Source organism: Panicum virgatum, chromosome 5K, assembly GCF_016808335.1.
Source record: "Panicum virgatum strain AP13 chromosome 5K, P.virgatum_v5, whole genome shotgun sequence".
NCBI classification, from domain to species: domain Eukaryota; kingdom Viridiplantae; phylum Streptophyta; class Magnoliopsida; order Poales; family Poaceae; genus Panicum; species Panicum virgatum.
In genome coordinates, this window is record NC_053140.1 from 41,662,150 (window position 1) to 41,687,303 (window position 25,154).

A 25,154-nucleotide genomic window follows, 5' to 3' on the forward strand; every position below is an offset into this window, starting at 1 on the left:
AATAGGGCCTTTGTATTTTACCGGTCACAAGGCGTTTAGTGGTTGAAAAGTGACCGGATTTGTTGGATAGTTAGCCGTTCTATCAAGAGGGGTTGTGTACTCATGCTTGACGGGTCTTTAGTGCCATTTTGCTCAAAATGTCTAGTTGCATGCATGAGGGCTAACGGCGTTTTGAAAAGATTTGAAATAGACTAAGTTCGAGAGCTCACTGAGTAACGGCGGACAGTCCGCACCTGAGGGGCGGACAGTCCGCGCCCGTTTCCAGAGAGCTTGCAGAGGCTCTGGTGGGCTGGCGGACAGTCCGGCCCAGAGGGGCGGACAGTCCGTCCCAGAGGGGCGGACAGTCCGCGACCGTTCCAGAGAGCTTGCAGTGTCTCTGGTGGGATCGCGGACGGTCCGGCCCAGGTGGGCGGACGGTCCGCCACTGTTTTTCAAATATGTACCAGAGAGAATGTTTCTCTGGTTTGGGGTCAAAAGTTAAACTGCGGACGGTCCGCTCCTGAGGCGCGGACGGTCCGCAGGCTAAACTCAAGTTTGTTCCAGAGACGATGTTAGTCTCTGGTGGATTGGAACTCTTAACTGCGGACGGTCCGCCACTGGGGCGCGGACGGTCCGCCAGGGCTTAACGGCTAGTTCTGACATGCATTTATTGCACTCTGACTCACTGGTTTATAACGGCGGACAGTCCGATTTTTGAAACGCGGACGGTCCGCGACTTCGCAGAAAAGAGTGTAACGGCTAGTTTTTTGAGGGGTGTCTATATATACCCAATGCCCGGCCATTGGGAGGTTCTCTTGGCCATTTGGATAGCATTCTTGACACATTAGAGCTAAGGCATCCCTCTCTCACACACACTTGCTTAAAGATTGCATTTTTAAGAGTGTGAGAGCTTCCTAGTGCATTGCATCAAGAGTTTGAGCTTTGTGGCATTAGGGAAACTTCAAGCAAGCGTCATCAACTTGTTACTCTTGGGAGTTGCCGCTCCCTAGACGGCTTGGAGAAGTGGATTTCGTGGAGCACCTCCAAGGAGATTGTTGAGGAGCCCCGATTTCGGTTGTGAGAGGTCTTGTGCTCACCTCACCGGAGTGGTGAAGAGGAACTCTAGTGGAATCGAGGTGTGGAGCGGTTCCTTGATTCAAGCCGGCTCAAGATCAAGAGGTTCTTGATAGAGGAGCGGTTGATTCTTGGAATCCACCTCAACGTGGATTAGGGGTGACCGGCAAGTCATCGACACCACGTGATATATTCTTGTGTCAAGCTCGGTTACTACTCTTGCTCTCTTTTATTCTTGTCTTTACTTTGAGCAATTTACTTTACTAGAGCTTGATTTGTGTCTTGTCACCCTAGGTTGCAAACCCATCTAGAGATAGTAATAGCATGACATAGGGCTTTCCTTTGTTACTAATTAAATTTCTCTAGTGTTATTGGTTTTAGATTTTAAACCGCCTATTCACCCCCCTCTAGTCGGTGTTCTTGATCCTACAAGTGGTATCAGAGCTAAGTACTCCTTTAATTGCGGATTTAACCATCTTGGAGTAGAACAATGACTAGTGATCATAGGATTCATGTTGGGAAGCCACCATTCTTTGATGGGAACAACTATGATTATTGGAAGACTAGGATGTCGGCTCATCTCAAAGCCATGAGTAGAAAGCTATGGAGAGTAGTAAATGATGGATATGTCATTTTGGACCCAAAGAGTTTGACACCCCTAGATGAGGAAAATGAGACACTAAATGATCATGGGGTTAATGTGCTCTTTAGTGCTCTTGATGTGAATGAATTTAATAGAGTCAAGAGTCTCACAAATGCAAATGACATATGGAAGAAGCTCATGGAAATTCATGAGGGCACATCAACCGTGAATGAGGCCAAGTTATATTTGCTCAAAGGGAATTTTAGTGAATTCACCATGAAGAAGGATGAGAGTATAGCCGAGATGTTCAACCGGCTAAATGACATTGTGAATGACCTCAAGGAACTTGGATTTGAGGTACCGGATGGGGATTTCAACCACAAGTTTCTTAGATGTCTTCCGGAAAGATATGACACAATTGTGACCTTACTTGTAAGGTCAAATGTGAAGACCGCAACTCCCACACAAATATTGGGAGAAATTCTCACCCATGACATGTTCAAGAAGTCTCAAGATGAAGCTCATGGTGGAGAAATTGATGTGAAAAAGAAAAGTGTGGCATTCAAAGCTCAAGATAGCAAAAATGAAGAAGAAAGTGGGTGCCAAGAAGAAGAATCGGATGAGGAGATGGCTCTCTTTGTCAAGAGATTCAATAGAATGATGAGCAAGAAGAACTTTGGCAAGAGAGGTCAATCATCAAGAAAAAATCCTTTTGTGGACAAGACTTGCTTCAATTGTGGTGAAGTAGGTCATATCATTGTAAATTGTCCAAACAAGAAAAAGGACAAGAAAAATGATGAAAATAAGAAGAAGAAGTTCATCAAGAAGAAAAAGAATGGCCAAGCATATTTTGTTGAATGGGATTCCGATGCAAGCTCCGATGATGATGATGATGATGATGATGATAAGCCATCTAAGGGAGTTGCCGGGATCGCCATCAAGGAGGCTCTATCACTCTTCTCTACGCCACATTGTCTTATGGCAAAGGGTGGTGCAAAGGTACAACAAGATGGTGAACTTGATGAACTTTCATATGATGATCTTGTTGAAATGCTTAATGATGCCGATGAATTCATGACAAAGGAAAAGGCTAAGTTGAGGGACTTGAAGTTGAAGTTTACTTCTCTTCAAGATTCCTATGAGGAGCTAAAGACTTCTCATGAGAATCTCAAAGAAACTCATGAGAAGCTTGAGGAAGCTCACAATACCTTGCTTAGTCATGAAAGAAAAGCAACATTGAGCATTGGTGTTAGTTGTGATTTAATTGATGATAAATCTTGTGGCTCTAGCTCTACTAGTTCTTTGTGCACCAAACTAGACAACTCATATTGCAATAAATCTCTCATTATGGAAAATAATTTGTTAAAGAAAGAGGTTACTTGCTTGACTAATGATTTGAGAAAATGCTATGATAGTAGAGCAAAATTTAATCATTGTTGGGCAAGCCAAAAGTTCACCTTGAACAAGCAAGGGTTTGGATATATTCCTAAGAAAGGGAAGAAGGCTTTTGTGCAAACCAAAGCTACCTTTGTGAAGAGTAGTGGCAAGCCATATTGTGAAAAATGCAAGAAGGTTGGCCATGTTGAGAAGAATTGCACCAACAAGAAAGTCATATCCTTTGATTCAAGTTACATGCTTATGAAAAATTCAAATGGCAATGTTAGTGCAAAATTTGTTGGGATACCTATAAATGGTGCTAAAAAGAATGCCATTTGGGTGCCAAAAGTCTTGGTCACTAATGTGGTCACTAACGTTCAAGGACCCAAGAAAGTTTGGGTACCTAAAAGAGTTACTTCCTCTTTGTAGGTGAATTACAAGTCCGGAGGAAGACATTGGGTGCTTGATAGTGGATGCACTCAACATATGACCGGAGATCAAATGATGTTTTCCTCTCTAGATGAGAATGTGGGTGGCTATAGTGACATCATCTTTGGTGACAATAGCCGGGGCAAAGTCAAAGGAGTTGGTACAATTCCTATCTCAAGCAATCATTCTCTTTCAAAAGTATTGTTGGTTGATTCTCTCAAGTTTAATCTCTTAGCGGTCACTCAACTTTGTGATTTTGGATATAAGTGTAGTTTCACTAAAGATGATGTTGTAGTGACTAGCTTGGATGGAAAAGATCACATCTTTACGGGATTTAGACATGAGGATGTATATCTTGTGGATTTTGCTACTAAAGAGGCAAACTTGTCCACTTGCTTATTCACTCAATCATCCTTGGGTTGGTTATGGCATAGAAGGCTTGGTCATGTTGGCATGAAGCAACTCAACCGTCTTTTGAAGCATGATTTAGTAGTTGGCTTGAAGAATGTGAAATTTGATAAAGATAAACTTTGTAGTGCATGTCAAGCCGGAAAGCAAGTTGCAAATACTCAACCCACTAAGAGTGTCATGTCAACCGAGAGACCATTGGAATTATTGCATATGGATTTATTTGGTCCTACAACATATAGAAGTATTGGTGGAAATTGCTATTGTCTTGTGGTAGTAGATGATTACTCAAGATATACATGGGTTTTCTTTCTTCATGACAAGGCCGATACATATGACACTTTCAAGAAATTCTTTACAAGGGCCGAAAATGAATTTGAGCTTAAGGTGAAGAAAGTAAGGAGTGACAATGGAAGTGAGTTTAGAAACACAAGAGTTGAGGAATGGTGTGATGAGAAAGGAATCAAACATGAATTCTCAACCAAGTACACTCCGGAACAAAATGGTCTTGTTGAGAGGAAAATAGAACCTTGATTGATATGGCAAGATCAATGCTCTCCGAGTATAATGTTTCGGATAGCTTTTGGGCCGAAGCAATCAACACGGCTTGTCATGCCTCTAATAGATTGTATTGCCATAGATTTCATAACAAGACCCCATATGAGTTGCTCATTGGAAGGAAGCCAAATATATCATATTTTAGAGTGTTTGGTTGCAAATGCTATATTCTCAAGAAGGAAACTCGGTTATCAAAGTTTCAAAGCAAATGTGATGAGGGTTTTCTTCTTGGATATTCATCTAATAGCAAGGCTTATCGGGTCTACAACAAAACACATGGCATTGTTGAAGAAGCATATGATGTTGAGTTTGATGAAACCAATGGGTCACACAATGAACAAGAAAATCTTGATGATGTGAGAAGTGATGGTTTGAGAAATGCAATGAAAAATATGTCAATTGGTGATGTTAGACCAAGAGAAGAAGATGAAGATGAAGTTGGTCCTTCTATCTCTATTAGAGTTAATCTTTTAACTTCTATCTCAAATGATCAAGCACAACAAAATATACAAGATTCAAGTAATGATGATTCTCAAGTACAAGATCAAGTTGGTTCATCTAGTGCACCTTCTTCATCAACTCAAGAACCCATTATTCCTCAAAGAATTCATCATGTTCTTGCAAAGGATCATCCGGTGGATCAAATCATGGGTGATATTAGTAAGAGTGTCCAAACTCGATCTCGCATTGCTTCATTTTGTGAACATTATTCTTTTGTATCTTTTCTTGAACCTAACCGTGTAGATGAAGCATTGAGAGATCCGGATTGGGTGAATGCTATGCATGAAGAATTAAATAATTTCACCCGGAATCAAGTTTGGGATTTAGTTGAGAGGCCCAAGAATTATAATGTTATTGGCACTAAATGGGTCTTTAGAAACAAGCAAAATGAAGATGGAATGGTTGTGAGGAACAAGGCAAGATTGGTCGCTCAAGACTTCACTCAAGTCGAAGGTTTGGATTTCGGTGAAACTTTTGCTCCCGTTGCTAGATTAGAAGCTATTAGAATTTTATTAGCTTATGCTTGCTCTCACAACATTAAACTTTTTCAAATGGATGTGAAAAGTGCTTTCTTGAATGGCAAAATTAGTGAACTTGTTTTTGTTGAGCAACCTCCCGGTTTTGAAGATCCCAAGAAGCCAAATCATGTATACAAGCTCTCTAAAGCTCTTTATGGTCTTAAGCAAGCTCCACGAGCTTGGTATGAAAGATTGAGGGATTTTCTTATCTCTAAGGGCTTCAAAATTGGTAAGGTTGATACTACCTTGTTCACTAAAGATATTGGTAAAGACTTGTTTGTTTGTCAAATTTACGTCGATGATATTATCTTTGGTTCAACTAACCCAAGTTTTTGTGAGGAATTTGGTGAAATGATGTCTAGGGAATATGAGATGTCCATGATTGGTGAATTGAGTTTCTTTCTTGGACTTCAAATCAAGCAACTCAAGGAAGGCACCTTTGTGTGTCAATCAAAATATGTGAAGGATATCTTGAAGAAATTTGGAATGGAAGATGCAAAACCAATCAAGACTCCTATGGCCACAAATGGGCATCTCGACCTAGATGAGGGAGGTAACCCGGTTGACCAAAAGCTTTACCGTTCTATGATTGGTAGTTTGCTTTATTTGACCGCATCTAGGCCCGACATCATGTTTAGTGTTTGCATGTGTGCACGATTTCAAGCCGCACCTAGAGAATGTCATTTGACCGCCGTCAAGAGGATCTTGAGATACTTGAAATATTCTCCTAATATTGGCTTATGGTATCCCAAGGGTGCTCATTTTGATTTGGTTGGATTCTCGGATTCGGATTATGCGGGGTGCAAGGTTGATAGGAAGAGCACTTCCGGTGGTTGTCAATTTCTTGGAAGATCTCTTGTATCATGGTCATCAAAGAAGCAAAATTCCGTGGCTCTTTCAACCGCCGAAGCGGAATATATCTCGGCCGGAAGTTGTTGTGCTCAATTATTATGGATGAAGCAAACTCTTCTAGATTATGGTGTGAAATTTGATGAAATTCTCTTGTTGTGTGATAATGAAAGTGCCGTGAAGATTGCCTCTAATCCGGTTCAACATTCAAGAACCAAGCATATTGATATCCGCCATCATTTTCTTAGAGATCATGTGAACAAGGGTGATATCAAGATTGATGGTATTGGCACGGATGATCAATTAGCCGATATCTTTACCAAGCCTTTGGATGAATCTCGGTTTTGCAAGTTGAGAAATGAGTTAAATATCATTGACTTCTCAAATGTGGCTTGAAAACTAGCACATGTGGCATATGGTTCTTTCATGCACTTCTTGTTTCATTTTTATGAATTTTTGAGGTATTTTTGAGCCATTTATGAGTTTTCATGATTCTACTCGATTTATTTTTGAATTCTTGTTGAAACTTGCTCATATAAGTCGTTTGAAGGTTTTCATGCAATATTTGAGATTTTTGGATTTTTATATGAGCAATGATCCCAAAATGGAGTTGGAATTGAGAAAATTGGCAGAATTCAGACTTGTCAGATTTTTGGTAGTGCGGACGGTCCGCGGGTAATGGGCGGACAGTCCGCCGTTAATTGGACTTGTTCACCAGAGGCTCTGCAGAGAAGTTGTCAACCGCAGAAATTCATTGCGGACAGTCCGCCAAAGGACCGCGGACGGTCCGCGCATGTTGGGCAGAGGAAGTTCAGTCAGTTGCAGTGTAAAAATTTCAAAGGCGGACGGTCCGCCAAAGGACCGCGGACAGTCCGCGACTGGACAGAATTGTGGGGTCGGCCAGACTTGACTTATATTGGATGCCCCCTCACCTCCCCCACCAAACCGAACACATACTCCAAAAGTGTCTCTCTCTTTCTCTCTCAAGCACGTGGGGAAGACGACAAGGTCAAGCCCTTTTGGAGTGGTTCCCGGACGGTCCGAGCACATCCCCGGACTCTTCTCAAGATAGTGCATCATGTCCTCGCGGTATTTCAATGAATCCCTAACTCTTGTTCTTGGATTTCTTTATTGGAAAGTGTTAGGGTTAGATGCTCCGATCTATTTTTTGGCCATGGATTCTTGAAAATACTTGGGGGATCTTATTCCTAGTGATGAGAAGATGCTATAGTTTAATTTTGGTTGGTGGATTTGAATCGAAACTCAAAATGTGGATGAATCAAAGATGAGGGCGATTTTGTGTTCCTGCGTAGAACAGATGGGTCGCGGACAGTCCGCCTGCTGGACGCGGACGGTCCGCCGTGGTAGTTCATGAACCGCGGACGGTCCGCGTTCAGAAGTGCGGACGGTCCGCTAGTATCAGATTTTTCAGATCAGTGCTGAATTGAGTTATATCATTAAGGATTCATTCTATTGCTTTAGTAATTGTTCTTATGGTTAAATCTTGATCTCAGGCCACCCCGGAAGATCATCAAGGTAGCTTCTAAAATCAAGAAGGCTATGTCTTCCAAAAGACAAAGAGACAGTGATGACTCGGATGATGTGGACTATGCTCCAAATGTCAGTGAGATGGCTGCAGCTTCTTCAGTAGGAGATGCAGGTGATGAGTCTTCAGAGGAAGAGACTGAAGGGGTTGATGATGATATTACAGATTTAATGGGGCTAGATCTACCTAGCCGTCAGTGGACTGCAGAGAGCTATGCCAATGCAAGAGCAGTGATCAATTCAGCTTACCTCGTGACACCAACATTCTTTTCTTCAAAACCGAGGTACAAAAAGATGTTTACTTTGGTCATCTAGTTAAGAAAAATGTATTCAAACATCAGACCATTGACATAGGCTACATGAGACAACAACAAGTCATGACTGATCTAGTAGATAGATTTCAGCAAATGGGGTTAGCTAATTTTCTGCAGCATAGGTGTGATTGGAATGAAACTGTGATACGCCAGTTCTATGCCACCCTAGAGATCAACATGGTTGAGGAAACTTTTAGGTGGACAACTGGGAAAACAACCTATGGTGCTACATTTGCACAGTTTGCTGAGGCAAATCAATTGGATTATAATTTCATCAATAGTGAGCAAAGCATGAATGTTGTGTTAGAAAACCCACTAGATGAAAATGACTACCCCATGTTCTATGAGCCTGCACTTCTTGGAATTGCTAGAACTTTTGGGGGCACTCAGGGTCTGAGGCATCATCCTGCAGTGATCAATAAGATTGCTAGAGTCACATTCATGCCTAAGAGTGGCAACAAGGACAAGATTAGAGGACACTATTGGAATGTGATATCTCATGTCATGAATGGAAATAGAATCAATGTCATTGCTCTTATCATGGATCAGCTTGCAGACTTGAGGCTTAACATGGAGATGAACTTGTACTTTGCTCCATACATTATGTCCATCATCAAGGTTAAGACTAGCTTCAGAGGGTTATGTGAAAGCAAGCACACTCCTTTCAGGCCATTCAAGAATGACAATGCTTTTCTCTTGAGGCCTTTGACTCCCTTCCCTGGAGATGATATGGATGCCGAAGCACAGGGGCAAGATGATAGTGATGATGATGCTCATATGGGAGCAGCTGCAGCTCAGCATGCCATGCCACCACCGCATCCTCCAGCACAGCAGCAGTGGGCTCCTCCAGCTGGCTACTTTGATCCATACTTTGCATCCATGCAGGAGAGCATGTCCTCTCAGATTGCGGGGTTGGCTAGTCAGATGCAGAATCAAATGAGCCTCAACTTTCAGAACATGCAGCAGCAGATGTTCCAGCCCATGATGACTCAGATGCAGGGGTTTCATGAGAGCTTACACTCAGATATAGCAGCCCTTGACTCACGTTTTGAGGATTTGCCCTCCTCTGAGCAGTTTGAGCAGCTTGAGCAGAGACAGGAGCAGCTAGAGCAGCGCTTTGATGCTTTCAGCACAGCCTTCACAGGGTTTTCTGATCATTTCTACTCAGTGTTTCCAGCTCCAGTGCCGCCTCCAGAGTTCTACCCGCACCAGCCGTTCTACCCACCGCCACCTCCTCCACCAGCCGTTTGACTTTCTTGGCAATTGATGCCAAAGGGGGAGAAGAAGCTTTGGAGTGCTTGGATCTAGGGGGAGCTCATGGACATCTCATGGAGATCATTCGCTTTTGGCTTCCGCTTGCTACTCATGCCTATAAGCCTATTTGTGTCTTGCTTGATCTCTATTTAAGACTTGTGTTTGGATTTGAACTTTTGGGTTGTATTGTGTGATGAACTATGTTGGTTTGTGCTACTCTTATCTATTTATGTTCATCTTGTGGTTGTGAGGTTGTGCTAACCATGTTAAAGTTCATATCATATATATCTTGTATCTTGTATGCCTCGATTTCCACTTGTAGGGAAAACTCCGTCAAAAGTTTCAAATATATATATGTGTGCTTGGTATTCATGAAAATTTATATGCACATATCAAGGGGGAGTTCTCTCTACTCTTCGAACTTGGGAAATTTATTCATACCATATTCTGAAATTTTTCAAGAAAATGAGTAAGTTCTTCCAAAGTTCAATTCCAAGTCCACCTTATGCCTAGTGTATAAAGTTGACTTGAAAACTTCTATCACTCCAAAATTTAGTGTTGTCATCAATTACCAAAAAGGGGGAGATTGAAAGCATCTAGGCCCCTAATTCGAGTTTTGGTAATTAATGACAACGGTTTGTGGATTAACGATTTCATTTGAGATAATGAGTATAGGTTGATCCACGGATGAAAGAGATTCGGTTGTGTACGTATGGAATTTTGGAGATGATGAGCAAAGCTCGGGCTCAAGGCAAAGGTATAAAATAGGGCCTTTGTATTTTACCGGTCACAAGGCGTTTAGTGGTTGAAAAGTGACCGGATTTGTTGGATAGTTAGCCGTTCTATCAAGAGGGGTTGTGTACTCATGCTTGACGGGTCTTTAGTGCCATTTTGCTCAAAATGTCTAGTTGCATGCATGAGGGCTAACGGCGTTTTGAAAAGATTTGAAATAGACTAAGTTCGAGAGCTCACTGAGTAACGGCGGACAGTCCGCACCTGAGGGGCGGACAGTCCGCACCTGAGGGGCGGACAGTCCGCGCCCGTTTCCAGAGAGCTTGCAGAGGCTCTGGTGGGCTGGCGGACAGTCCGGCCCAGAGGGGCGGACAGTCCGCGACCGTTCCAGAGAGCTTGCAGTGTCTCTGGTGGGATCGCGGACGGTCCGGCCCAGGTGGGCGGACGGTCCGCCACTGTTTTTCAAATATGTACCAGAGAGAATGTTTCTCTAGTTTGGGGTCAAAAGTTAAACTGCGGACGGTCCGCTCCTGAGGCGCGGACGGTCCGCAGGCTAAACTCAAGTTTGTTCCAGAGACGATGTTAGTCTCTGGTGGGTTGGAACTCTTAACTGCGGACGGTCCGCCACTGGGGCGCGGACGGTCTGCCAGGGCTTAACGGCTAGTTCTGACATGCATTTATTGCACTCTGACTCACTGGTTTATAACGGCGGACAGTCCGGTTTTTGAAACGCGGACGGTCCGCGACTTCGCAGAAAAGAGTGTAACGGCTAGTTTTTTGAGGGGTGTCTATATATACCCAATGCCCGGCCATTGGGAGGTTCTCTTGGCCATTTGAATAGCATTCTTGACACATTAGAGCTAAGGCATCCCTCTCTCACACACACTTGCTTAGAGATTGCATTTTTAAGAGTGTGAGAGCTTTCTAGTGCATTGCATCAAGAGTTTGAGCTTTGTGGCATTAGGGAAACTTCAAGCAAGCGTCATCAACTTGTTACTCTTGGGAGTTGCCGCTCCCTAGACGGCTTGGAGAAGTGGATTTCGTGGAGCACCTCCAAGGAGATTGTTGAGGAGCCCCGATTTCGGTTGTGAGAGGTCTTGTGTTCACCTCACCGGAGTGGTGAAGAGCAACTCTAGTGGAATCGAGGTGTGGAGCGGTTCCTTGATTCAAGTCGGCTCAAGATCAAGAGGTTCTTGATAGAGGAGCGGTTGATTCTTGGAATCCACCTCAACGTGGATTAGGGGTGACCGGCAAGTCATCGACACCACGGGATATATTCTTGTGTCAAGCTCGGTTACTACTCTTGCTCTCTTTTATTCTTGTCTTTACTTTGAGCAATTTACTTTACTAGAGCTTGATTTGTGTCTTGTCACCCTAGGTTGCAAACCCATCTAGAGATAGTAATAGCATGACATAGGGCTTTCCTTTGTTACTAATTAAATTTCTCTAGTGTTATTAGTTTTAGATTTTAAACCGCCTATTCACCCCCCCTCTAGTCGGTGTTCTTGATCCTACAGCAGCTCCACTCCGTAGTACTCGCACAAGGCTCTCATGAAATTGCTGACGGGGACGCCGAAGCCTCGCTCGTGGAGGCGCACGAAGCTCACGACATAGCCTTGCGGGGGGCTTCGGCTCGGTCTCGTCCGGGTGCGGGAAAATCCACGCCGGCGCCCCCAAGTCGGGGTTCCGCGGCAGCAGCCGGTCGGCGACCAGCTGCTCCAGAACTGCCACGGTGGCGGAGGGCTTCCCCCACGGCAAGGGCTCCTGGATGTCCGACATGTCTTCGATTCGAGGGGGAATGTGGGAGCGAAGGCTCTGGGATGGCTAAGGTGCTCCTTCTCCCTTTTTTTTTCTCTCTCTCTCTCTCTCCTTCCTCTTCCTCCTTCCGCTCTTGGCTGCGGGCTCAGGGTGCAGGGGAGGCAGAGAAGGCGAAGCAGAATGAAGGCAAATGGCCAGGTGAGCCCAAACACCCCCTTTCTCTTCATTTTTATTCACCATGACGGGCGCAGCCGCAACCACAGCCCAAATCTACCGCATTGAATGCGGTAGATTTCGCTATCACTGACGGCTGGGCCCTACGACCACGGAGTCCCCCACGCGTGCACACAGCAATAACTGCAGCACGGTAACCAGCGGGCGCGGCGCGACTGTTGCGCTATCCCATCCGTCAGCCGCCGCCCGCGCCGCTTCGTCTGCCCGAGGCTGTCGCCTGAAAAGGCGCGCCCGCACCGCACAAATCGGGCAACGTCGCCCACAACCGGCGGAAGACCCGCGCGCGTGACTCACGACTCTGCGTCGTTTTCAAATCAAGATGGAATATTCTTTTAGGGGTCCCTTTACCCTCGAAGGAATCACATTCCGAGGCCTTACTGATCAGGGGTTCAAAGCCTGGCCCTTCAGGGGGTTCGACAGGCGCACCAGATCGCCAGAGTTAGGAACTGCAGGGATGTGCCGTACAAGCTACCCTCGAATGCGAAGTTCGAGACATCCTACGCAGTGTTCAAGGCCGGTCGAGGGTGCCTAGAAAAGGGATCCCATCGAGGGAGAGCATCGAACCCTACCGAATGGGTTCGAGCCCCGCCTAGCGAACCCTCGCGAGCGCTTTACAAGACGTGTCTATGGACCACGAGCCGACCCCTATCGAACGGGGCATGGACGTCCGCTTGAACAACCCGCTAATAGCTCACTGAAGCAGCCATAGCTCGCGGCCCGGGCATGGGTAGCATGGTGCGCTTCACCCCTCCTCCCTGCGGAAGGGCGACGAGGGGCGTAATTGAAGTCGAGGGTTCCCCTGAACGCCTTCACACGGGCCTGGGCTCGGGGGCTCCTCGCACACCACGGTTCAAACCGCACCCTCGAATAAGTCGACAATCGTCAATTGTGAAGCTCCACGTGTCTAACCAAACCCTCCGCTATTGACATGCGCTCTCCTGATGGTTATGCGGAACGCCGGGCCGCTGTACCAGCACTAAAAGTGCCGAGGCCGGCTGAAAGAGATGCTGGGCAGCCGCCCCAGTAAAGCTACCCAGTGGGACAATGTTTATAGCCCTTGGACGAGCACAAACTCTCCTTCAAGGCCTCGGGGGCTACACCCGCGGGTGCGCTGACGCGCCCCCGCGAAGGTGACTTCACACATATTCGAGGGTCGTAACTCTATGTACACCCCTATACCCTCGGTAATCCTCCCCGTAGAGGAGAAAGGGGACTTTATTGCTCAAATGCAAATAAAGATTACAAACGGTTACCGGTGCGAAGCCATCGAAAGATACAAACACGTTGCCACCTACGTGGCAATTTTCCCTGTCTTGGGGAGGAGCGAGCGACGAAGAAAGGCACCGAGCCCCTAGCTAACGCAACAGCGAGGCTGCTAGGGATGCGAGGAGCAGCCCCCAGACCACACGGGTCCAGCGGGATGCTTTCCTCGCAAGCCTTCTTCTAGCGTCTCCTCCACCGAAGACCATGCGGGGGGTCGAGCTGGCGGACAGCGCCCTCCGCACCATCTCCCCGAGGGCAACCTCGTCGCCTGGGGGGACGATGCAAAGAACAGCCGCCCAACCTGGCACTAACGCCATGGTCAGGCGTCTCCATCCCCCTTCAGGCTAGGGGACATCGCAGAAGTAGGACCCCACGGGCCCAATGCTCTTCTGCTGATCCCACTGAACCTGAGGGATGGAGCGCACGCCCACTCCGGTCTTCCCCTACCGCTCGCAAGCATTCTTCTAGCGCCAAAAGCCTAAAAAAGCCAGGCCACCCCATCTGGGGGCCGGTCACAAAAAGGCAATGGAAACATTGCAAGATTTAGGCGAGGCTGGAAGAAAGAGTTGGGAGGTTGGAGAGGAAAGGGAACCCCACGACCCCTATTTATAGCTGCGCCGGGCACAAAGCTTCAAGCTTGGCTAAGAGCGGAGGCTTGTATCACCCGTGATGATGCAGCACTCCACGAGCAAAGAAGGTCCTCGGTCACCGCGCCGAGACACGACCGAACGAAATAAAGCGGAGCTGAGCCCCTGGACGCTAAGCGGTGCAGCGTCGGCTCTGGCCGGCTGCCCTCGAACGGCGCGCCGCAAAGCGACCAGGAACGCCGGGGACAAGGCCCTACGTGCGGGACAGCGCGATGAAAGCACCAGCTGCCAAGCAGCGGGTGCCACCGTCGCCCTGGCCCCCCTCAGCGCGCGGACACGTCTTGTCCTTTAAACAAACAAACAAAGAGGTGCGCGCCTCGAAGTACTCCCCCCACGGGCGTACCACCCCGACCGGCGTGTTGTCACATCCGCTGAGCTGGCACCCAGGTGTATCTGGCGGATGCGCGGCATTGACTGATCACGTCAAAGGGGAAAATCACCGAATCACCCTTTGGCCGACTCCCCTGACTCGACCAAAGCCTCGGGGGCTACTGTCGGGTACCACGATTAGGGACACCCTAATCGGGGTACTAAGATCGTTTCAAAATGCAAACACATATTAAGACAACTGGGCCCACAAAGGCCCACGGCCTCCTTCCAATCTGGAAGAAAGGAAGGGACTCAATGGAGCCCAGCGTGCGACCCATTCACATCCCCCTCGAACCCGCGGAACGATCTCCGCCTCGCTCGAGGGTCCCTCTCGGGCCCGCTGGACAATCTCAGCCTCGCTCGAGGGTAGCGGATCTACCCTCGAGCGGGTAAGCCATCTCCGCCTCGCTCGAGGGTAGCGGATCTACCCTCGAGCGGGTAAGCCATCTCCGCCTCACTCGAGGGTAGCGAATCTACCCTCGAGCGGGTAAGCCATCTCCGCCTCGCTCGAGGCCACCCCTCGGCACAAGGGACAAACAGCCCCGCCGCCCAACCACTCGCCGTACAGAGGCATTAAAGGCCAGCCACTCCGCCACGATGCCCAGGACAGACGGCGTCAGGCCGCCACTCCCACAGTGGATGTGACCGGGGTCCCATCCGCTGACTTCGGTCACCGCTCCGCCATCCCGGAGGCTGTAGCGACACTGTGGGACATACGACGCGAGACAAGACGGGCTCGGCACTGCTCCCGTTACTGTTCTGCCGACACCGACCATCCGGACTCGCCTCCCACTGGGGAAGGGGTCCGGCGACGTCACGTGTCCTTCCGAGAGGAGCGCTCAGCGCACACGGACGGAACCCCGGACCTCCCCCCTTGAGGAGCCCGGGACCTCCACGTGTCCCCCGGACCTTCTAGTGTGCACGCTCGCACTCCGACCAGGGGGTCCGGGGCCGTCGCGCGCCACCACTACCGTTGGTGCATGCAGGACCCTAGTCTGAAGAGCCCACCGAATGCCACCGCGCCATATATAGAAGACCATGCACCAGCGACGACCACGCCACCTGCAGGGGCTGGCAGGACGACCGACACGATCTTCGCAGGATCAAGGACGATATCCATGATGACTGGGACGCGCGCCGCCTTCCCACAGTGTACTTTCTACAGTGTCCGACCACTGTACCCCCGCGATTCTGGGGAGGACGGCGACTTCCATGCCCCACTCATGTACGCCGCCCCTCCTTGTGACCATAAAAGGAGGAGGCGGGCTCCCCTTAGCGGGGGCTGGTCTCTCTGGCTTCTCTCTTCCAAGTGGACGTTCAAGGACTACTAAGCACTCATCTCAACCGACTCCACTTCTAGCAGAGACTTGGGAGCTTCCCTCCCTCTCTCACCTCGCTTGTATCCTCTACTGCAAGCACTCCGGGTGCAAGATAATATAGTGCCCTCGCACACCCCCCTTGCTGGACGTACGGCCCCGCGGCCGGAACCAGGATAAACCGTGTGTTACTGTGTTGCCTCTTACATCATCATCTGAAACGAGGAAACACGCAGCATTTACTAGTTGGGATGCGGGTCCCCGGGTCGGGACACCGACAATTTTTTTTTCGATGAACAATTATCGCTTGGAATTGAGAGACTGCTGGTGATTTCTGACGGATCGATCAATCAGTTCATCAGGTAAAACGGTGGCCTCACATGGCGCTGCAACTTTGTCCTCTCGGCTCTCGGACGGTCGACACTGCATCTCGGAGTACCTCTCATGGCAGCAGTTGCTCTGATGAGGGGAGAGAAAGTGATCAGCTTGATGTGATCCATACTGGCAATTGGCAAACAACAAGATAAAGGCCTGGATCCTTTCAAAAAAAAAGGGATAAAGGCCTGGATCGCTTGATGTGCACTGGACACAAGACGGCCCACTTTTGGCTCACCCATATTCAATTCAAAACACACGCGTGAGCACGCATATTCTTTTGCAGCGCATCAACTAAATTCGAAGAATATTTGCAAAAATCACGGCACAGACGCACCAATGAGATGAAGAACCAAGGACAAAGTAGCAAGGGTAGCCAAAGTTTGCTGCAGTTTTGATGCTATTCAGTACTCACAACTTCTTATACTGCAGCCTGCATTGTTGTTGATAGATTGTTTTTATGTTATTCAGTACTCACAGCTTCCTTTTCTATATTCTTCAGTTTCAACGCAACATCGCATCGCTGTCGCCCTTCAATCAGGTGGTTCACTTGAGCAAAGTGAACCTAACTCAAACATTGACAGAAGGAGGTAGTTCAGGCCACGGATAGAAAAGGCATAGGATCTTTTAGAAAAACCTAGGTACCAATTTCGTATTTTTCTAATTTTAAATGAATTAGTTTTTTTTATCTAATCAGATTGTTTTAAAAAAATAAAGCAAAACCACCAAATGGCTAAATTTGCTTGGTTTCGACAGTTGAATGGTCCCCATTATTCAATTTTGTAGTTGAATGTTGAAAATCAGACTTTTGTACTAGTTTAAGGTAAATTTTGGACTCTTCCCTATTTTATAATCGAGATATTAGTTTCAAATAAAAGAACTAGATTTAGAAAGTGGTCATGCACAACTGGTGCCACGTAGGCATGCTACATGTACCCTAGTGTTCCTTCCAGGCATGCTTTGCAGTGATAATGAAGTTGCCTTCATACCCAATAGCAACTTTGCAATGCCAAAGTTTAGCACATTACTAGGCATCAGGTCACAGTGAAGAACCACCTCAAAATGCTCATCGTGCAGATACTCCATTACTCTCCACACATCTAGCATATTGCCCTGCCTCTTGAAGAACACCAGGGTAGTGTTTGGTTGGAGAGCGAGGTAGGATGGAACGGTTTCGTTCTATTTTTTAGACAGGAGCGGTTCTTGTAGAGTTGTAGAGCTGTTTGGTTGGAAGGATAAAGCGGCTTCATTTTATGTTTTGTTGAAGGGACAGGATGAAAGATTTTTTTATATATACTGCAGCCTGCATTATTGTTGATAGATTGATTTGATGTTATTCAGTACTCACAGCTTCTTTTTCTATATTCTTCAGTTTCAACAACATCGCATCAATGTTGCCCTTCAATCAGGTGGTTCACCAGAGCAAAGTGAACCTAACTCAAACATTGACGGAAGGAAGTAGTTCGGTGAGTAGCGCATCAGGGCATTCTGATATAATATTCAGTAGGATAACTTTACCAAGGTGGAGCAGCTTTCGTAAGCTCATGAGGGCTTCTCCCGTGGCTTTCACAAAGCGAATCATGCTCCTACGTGGAACCTGGATGAGTCGACTTTATCACTGGAGAATGCCGACTCGTTGAGGAGAGAGAGAGAGTGAGGAGTCGATGCAAGATCTTGCATCGGTTCATCTGATTAAAAAAATGAATCGGCCACACCGCGCACGAAAGGGAAAGCAGCCGGTATATGAAAAGGCAAGGATGAGTCGGTTGGGGGTCCCACACCACTGGAGAAGAAAGAGTCAGACTTCTTGATGATTCGATTTTGCATCTACATGGCCTTCTCTCTCCTTGACGAATCGAATCGCCACTGCTGATGCCCTAAGTATACCAATTTGTGTCAGAATAGGACCTAATATGTGATGCTAGAGAAATCAAGCAACATTAGATTTGGATCATCGTGATCTATTCTCTGATTGTCCCTTCGAATAGGTTGTTAGAAAGATCTATCCTGCCAAGACTGCTTTAGTTTGACAGCATTAGTGGAAGCTAACCTACTAAATTGCTGTAACCTGCATGAAACTCAAATAATTTTGTCAGGGAGTGCACAGATTTGGAAACGGAGGAAAATGATCCAAGATTCCCCACTAAATTTGGAAAGGGAGTTCTACAACTTTAGCGACACACAAGAAATCTATGCATTTGACATTTGCACAAAGCGCGGCATCTCCAGAAAGGATTCATCACCGGCTGTCAAAATCTGCTCACATTACAAAGAAAACTTACTGCTGCCAGCTCGAAGCTGCTGACTGGTACAAACTTGAGAATCGTGGATTATTTGATGTACCTTATTTCAGCTCCCTGTGATCACTCCTACCTACGTTTTAACGCAATGAAGCTATTGAATTGGCGAGGAGTTTGATGGCGTGCTCTCGGTTTCACCCTTTAGAGATCCATTTGTTTGCACCACCAGTACGTCAGTGCCCTCCGCAGGTGCCTTGAGCAGAGAGGGTTCCACTTTCTCTTGGGCAGCCTTCTCCTTCTTAAGGTCTTCCTTAGCCAAGCTCGAGAATTGCTTGTCCAATGAGCTTGCTGCGCCTAGCCACGCGAGAACAGTGACCATCAGTATGCCGCCGAGATATGGAGTTGAGTTTGCCAAGGAACCGAATGTCAGGATCATGAATTGTTGGATCAGTGCACCACCGGACTTGCCCAGTGGGTTGCAAACAACATCAATGGCTGCCTTTCCTTTAACCTGCAGACAGAGGGAACTCAGTTGGCTTGCACGTTATAACAGTGGTGCAGACTGTAGGCCATCAAGAATCATTGATCCAGCCACACATGATTCTAAGTTCAAGGACAAGACATTATAGACAAATCAAGGACAAAAGGCATGATCCTTGCTAAGTGAAAAATCAATGTCATTCTACAGCTACAGGACAAAAGAAGTTACAGTTACATATGAGATTTGACAGGGTTTAATAAAGTGTATGTGACCATATGCATCATTAGAAAATTGGAAAAGACTAACAAACAGCTGTGCATAACTTAATGACTAGGCAATATAAAGCTTTTATCATTTAAATTTGTTGGTGCCCACAGAAGCCTGGTCCCATTTTCAAATTGAAAAAGAACTTAACAAATTTAATTAAAATGTAATAACCATAACAAGAGAACAAAACATCAGCAATGAATACAAACATTTGTTGAAAGTACTTTACACCAAGTAATAGCAAGTAAGAAACTGGATATGGAACGATGAACAAACCTTCATATCTTCATCCAAAGGAATATAGGCCATTTCCTTGCATGGGTCAAATAAACTGTACTTTGCACTCTTGCTAAATATATTCTGCATGGCACCCACATAAACTGCTGCCAGTAGGGGGGTCATACCCATCGTGGCAAGCATAGGAGTCAGTGGCTGTCCAAACAAAATCAGAGAGAAGAAACCAACACCAGTCAGCAGCAGAACTGTGGGGGTGATCATTGCAGCCACGCCCCAGCCAAATTTTCGGAGTATAAATCGGCCCAACAGCATCATTGTGAAAGTTGCAATTCCAGTTGCGGTCGAGAAATCACCCATGAAAGATGAGTATTCATTTGGACTGGGGAACTGCCAGGTGAAAGGGAAAGTGTTACTGATTAATCAATATAAAACACCATAGGAACAAGACAATCTGAAAAGATGAGTAGATAGTTGAAAAAGATTACCTGTGCCTTGAGCTTTGATTTCCATGTAACTTCCACAAGATTGATACTAATGCCATAAGCAACCACTAAGGTAGCTAGATCCCTCACATACCTCGAGGAGAGCAGAATCTTCAGGCTCTCTTTCATGCCAAGCTTAGGCTTCTCCTGTTCAATATATCATTATTAGATTATTTTGAGTAGCAGTAGAAAGAAAAAACAGAAGCACGATAAACCACAGCTACTGACCTTTTTCTTCTTACGATCAGACTTTGGAAGTGAAGGATCATTCAAAACAAACTTGTTCACTCCCCAATAGATGGAAGTTATGACGAGTCCAAGAAGTACCACTATGCTCATCATTCCTTTCAAAGATACCTCCCAACCATCAATTCCAGGACCTAATGTCTTGCGCAAATTTGAGAAATACTTCACAGTACGCCCAGAGAAGATAAGGGCAATATTAGCCCCAAGACCAAATAGAGGGTAGAATTCTTTTGCTTCATCAACTGTGGTAATCTGGGGAAAAAACATATTTATCAGACCAAGTTGGAGCCTAAAGGGCCAACATTTGATGAGGAGTTCAACAAGCGTTTATGTAATCAAGCTTAGCCTGTCTTGATTTTCGTTTTTTGTTTTAAGCCTTTTTCACTATGCATTTCTCTTTGTCATGATGTCCCAATGAGGCAACCCTTGTTGTATCCCTCGTCAAAAAGAAATGGCATCAAATAAATAATGGATGGATATAGCCAGTTCGGGCCATTCCTTTATGGCTACAAAAGTAGCCGTAAGACAAAGACATATTAGATTCGTGAAAGCGTACACCAATAAATATTTCTTTAGAAAGGAGTTGTAAAGCACGAATCATATCCGGCCAAGTTGTTCGATGTAATAGACATCCACAACCCATTGAAGATTGACAATAGCTCAAACGTCATTTAGATCAAGGAAGGAAGCAATAATGGAGGCAAAAGTACATTCATAAAAGAAAGCAACAGGCACCTAGATTTTTAGCCTAAAAGTTCTCCATTAAAAACGCGCGAAGCTACAATGAAGGGCCTACCAATTTCAAACCCAACGAATGTTGCTCTTATTACCTACCTATTATATCTGCCTAAGCCATCCTGACAGAGACAAGTTATTATCTCAAGAACAAACCATTAGCTGCCTAAACCATCCTGACAGAGACAAGTTTCCCCTTTGTGTCTTTTGTACTCCAATAACCAAACTATGTGGTCAAATAATTATTATTAATTGGTAATGAGACGGATTTTGACTAAAAACAGAGAAGGTTGCCAAGATTGACCCAGTAATCAGAACTTGAGACTACGTACCTGATTGGCGAATCCCCAGAAGAGGACCGAGATGACGACGCTGCCCCAGAGCTCGGCCATAACATAGAAGAGGCAGAAGCTCCAGATCCTCAATATCGCGACGGGGCCAAGGAAGCTGGGGCCGAGCGCGGCGAGGAGCTTGTCGGCGAGCGCGGTGGGGTGGATGGCATCCCTGAGCGGGTAGAGCACGAAGGCGAAGGCGCCGAAGAAGGCGATGAAGGGGAAGATGACGGTGTAGAAGAGCGCCTCCCTGGAGAGGACGTTGGAGAGCTTGGTGTAGAGCAGCATGAAGCCGATGGCCATGGGCAGGTTGACCCAGGTCTTGAGGAAGGGGATGATCTCGGCGCTGCTCCCCTTGGCGGTGACGACGAGCACGTCCTTGGTGTCCCGCAGGATGGTGTAGTTGAAGAGGATGCAGAAGAACATGAGGCCCAGCGGCACGATCTTCTTGAGCGTCTTCACGTCGATGCCGAGGAACTTTCTGGCGGCCCCTTCCGGCTGCGGCGCCGGCACGACCGCCGCGGCCGCGGCCGCGGCAGCCTGCGGCGCGCCGCCCCTCCTCTTGAGGAACCCGTGACCCAGGACCGCATCGCGGCGCGGCAGGAAGGGGCCCCTGGACGCGAGGAGCGGGGAGTGGAGGGCGGCGGGCTTACTTGCCGCGGCGGCGCGCGGGGGCGGGAGCGGGAGGCGCAGGCCGGCGCGGGGAGGGAGCGCGGCGGGCCTGGCGTGGAGGAGGGCGCGCGACTCCATGGGCGCCGTGCCTCTGCCGGCCGGTCTCTCCGGCTCCGGCGGGTGGCTGGTCCGAACCCCGAGACGCGAATTCCCGGAGGAAGAAAGCAGGGCAGGGTAGGGGTAGCGGAGTGGAGGTCGCGGCGCGCATTCTTAAAAACGATCGCGCATGGCGATCCGATCGGCCGTCTGTCTGCGGGCCAGAAACGATCCCGGCGGTCGATGCGGGGGGCGGGCGCGGGGTTGGTGGGGGCGGAACGGAACGGAACGGGACGGGACAGCCAGCACCCGGGCGCCGCCCGACGCGGGTTCGAGTCAGCACCCGGCAGCGGCAGCGTGGCCCGGGCACCCGCCGCCCCTGCTCTCGCACCGGTCGCCCGTTTGTTTACGACTTCCCAACAGGGTTTCAAAAAACCGGTGACACTGTTCAAAACCGGAATAGTAGTACAAAAAATTACTTTTTATTTTTAGATTAAGAAGCATAAAATATAAAAAAACCGGACCCTGTTTACCATCCCAGACTAGACCGGAAACGAAAAAAAAAACCCGAAAACCGGCTGTTCCCGGCCGAGATTTGAAACCCTGCTTCCCAAGTTGGCCTGGTGCGAAATCTCTACCACGTACTCTTCAAGTTGCCAAATTCAAGTTACACTCACTGTTCTCCGTTTTGGTATACTGGTCTAGTTAGTGGTATGGTATATAAAGCAAAAGTGGGAGTGCATTTTTTTATTTCCTAATATTGGCACTGCATTTCATCGATCTATAACTTTTTTGAATTCGTTGGCAATGTGGCCGGACCGGACGGTCAATAAGGAAAGAGTAGAGAATTTTTTTGGGAACAGCGCAGCTGAAAGATGGAGGGGAGGGGGATAGCAAGTGAAAAATGCGTTGGACTTCAGGGGGGAATAACCAAAAGGGTCACACTCATGCTTATTTTTATTCAAAAAAAGTCATGCTTATCACACGCACGAGGATTTGACTACTCTAGTTTTTTTATGTATAAGCAGACACGTGCTACGCGCAAGGACTTGTAGCTGGAAGAGGAGTGAGCAAAAAGGCTTGCGACGATCCTGCGAGATTCTGAAACAGGCTGGCTCATGTGCAATCAGTCACACCCCGCCTCCTCGTGATAAAATTGTTTAGACCTCAAGGCCAACTTTGATCTGGAAGAAGACGTCGTCCACCAAGATTGGCCGCAGCACGGCACCACGTGTTTTTGAATGCTTGACCTAATAAGAGGTAAGAGACCACCTGCTGGACTCCTTCCTCACAGCTTCGTAGGCAACCACTCTTTTTCACCAAAACGTGATCTAAACCTTGTCAGCAAGTATTGAGAAGTACATTCCTTGTCGCCTTTCAAACTGGTACACTCAAACTAATGTATTCTCTGTCACAGAACTCTATTGAATCAGCCAAAATCAACCGGCTTTTCAAAAGATTTGCCAATTTGATCTATTGGTTATGATTAAAAAAACACTTGACATTTTGGGTATGTAACTTGGACTGCAAGCTTGACGGCAGGTCCAATATGAGTGAGAAAAATTTTTAATTGTTTTTTATCTTTATATATAGTACAGATAGATGAAATGAGTGAAAATTGGTCTGGTGAACCATAATTGAGCTGTGTATCAGTTACTAGTAAAAAAACTAACTGGTGAACCATAATTGAGCTGTGTATCAGTTACTAGTAAAAAAACTAACTGATCTTTTCTAATTTTATTGAGGCCATAAAACTAATGTTGTATATTTTCATCAGTTTTTCCCTTTGTTGTAACAGCTTGTTTGCCTTTACCTGAAAAGAAGCAAAAACTGAGATGCACGTTGAGACAGAAGCAAAAGCTGTGATGCACATTGAGACCTTAAACAATGTCCCTGGTTTTTTTTACCATGCATAAAAGGGGTTGGGTGGGAGCGGGCATTCTGCAACCTCCAAGAGTTAGACTTTTTTTTTTCCTTTTACAGAGACGGAAGCTCATTCTGGTATTCCACATATATTGACCAATTTTGTAGTTTGAGTGTTTGAGATTTAAGTTCTCGGAAAAAATATATTATGTGATGAAACATTTTTTTAGCTATTTCAGAATATCCTTCAAGCGTACTTTGCATCCTACCTATGTTAATTTTACATGAACGATAGAAGTTTAGGAGATTAAATGTGTCATCGTCAAGTTGTAATACTATTTCAGGTGAGTTGATGGGTCATTTGAAATAATATGAAGATTTTGAAAGTCCTATTTCAAAGGCGAGCATGATGGTTTCATTCGGCTGAACTGCACTTAGGCTACCAAATTTAAATTTTGTTTTGATAATGCATTTAAAAAATTATTTGACTTTGCTATTTACATCGATCGAGTAAGAAATAACTCAACTACGTGTGATCTTCGAATATATAACAGGCATGTTTAATAGTTTTTTCTAAAAACACGTGAGAATATACATGCGTTTTACTAGTCAACAACAACAATTGGAAAAATTTCAGCTAGAGTATTACATTTGTCCTTCAGGTTTTTCCAGCAAGTTCTGCACCGCACTAAGAAACCAGAACAGCAATATAAATGTAAATTAAGGCTAAGATGTGTCCAAACGGCTAGTGTTTCAGCATTCCATGACCTTGTAGAGATTGGTACAGATAAAGGGATTATCAAAAAAAAAAAACTTGAAAGATCCAAATCTTCGTCCTCTTTTGGTAAATTGGTGTAATCATTAGTGTAAGGCATATAGGACTTCATAAGCTTCTGCCTCATACTGATCGAAATCATCCAAGCCTTTGCACTAGAGTGCGGCCCCCGCAGCACAAAGTGGAGAAGATCAGAGTTTTGCTTGCTCACGACAGGGAACTCTGGCACCCAGCGTGGTAGAGGTGAATCGCGGAATTTCTCGAGGCACTAGAGATCATCGACTTGGAGCACGCAGTCCTTCTCCCACTCCAACTCGAGTCTCCTCAAAGTCCAAGAGGTGACACTAAAACCAGAGCGCTTCGTCCGACCAAATTGGCCATTGTCCACGTCCACAAACTTGATAATACCTTGGCTGACTTCGACTGTCCTGTGCGCCTCCGGCAATTGGCGGCCACAGGAGTAGTTGTGACGGAACCGCCAAATTAAAATTTTGAATTAAGCGTAATGCCTATTATTTGAACACATCGGACGCATTAGCTTAATAGTTTAATTTGGTAATCCTTTCTCAACCCACGGCCCGATCGAAACATCACCGGAAGTCCCACGCGAAGGCGGGCGCAGATGGTACAAGCACGACAAAATACTTGAAAATATACAAGAATGACAACCGATAGCGAGAGTTTTACAAATTTAGTTCAAAACAC

At 46.5% G+C, this 25,154-nt stretch overlaps 1 protein-coding gene across 1 annotated transcript; it reads right to left on the reverse strand.

The window, feature by feature from the left end:
• Positions 1-18,209: 18,209 nt before the first annotated feature.
• On the reverse strand, positions 18,210-21,966 carry LOC120709986 (plastidic ATP/ADP-transporter-like). Its single transcript, XM_039995618.1, has 5 exons — positions 21,104-21,966; positions 20,019-20,288; positions 19,794-19,937; positions 19,348-19,695; positions 18,210-18,834 (listed from the first exon to the last, which is right to left on the reverse strand). Exons 1-5 carry the CDS (start codon positions 21,851-21,853, stop codon positions 18,478-18,480), a joined length of 1,869 nt encoding a protein of 622 aa, XP_039851552.1. The 5' UTR covers positions 21,854-21,966; the 3' UTR covers positions 18,210-18,477.
• Positions 21,967-25,154: the final 3,188 nt, after the last annotated feature.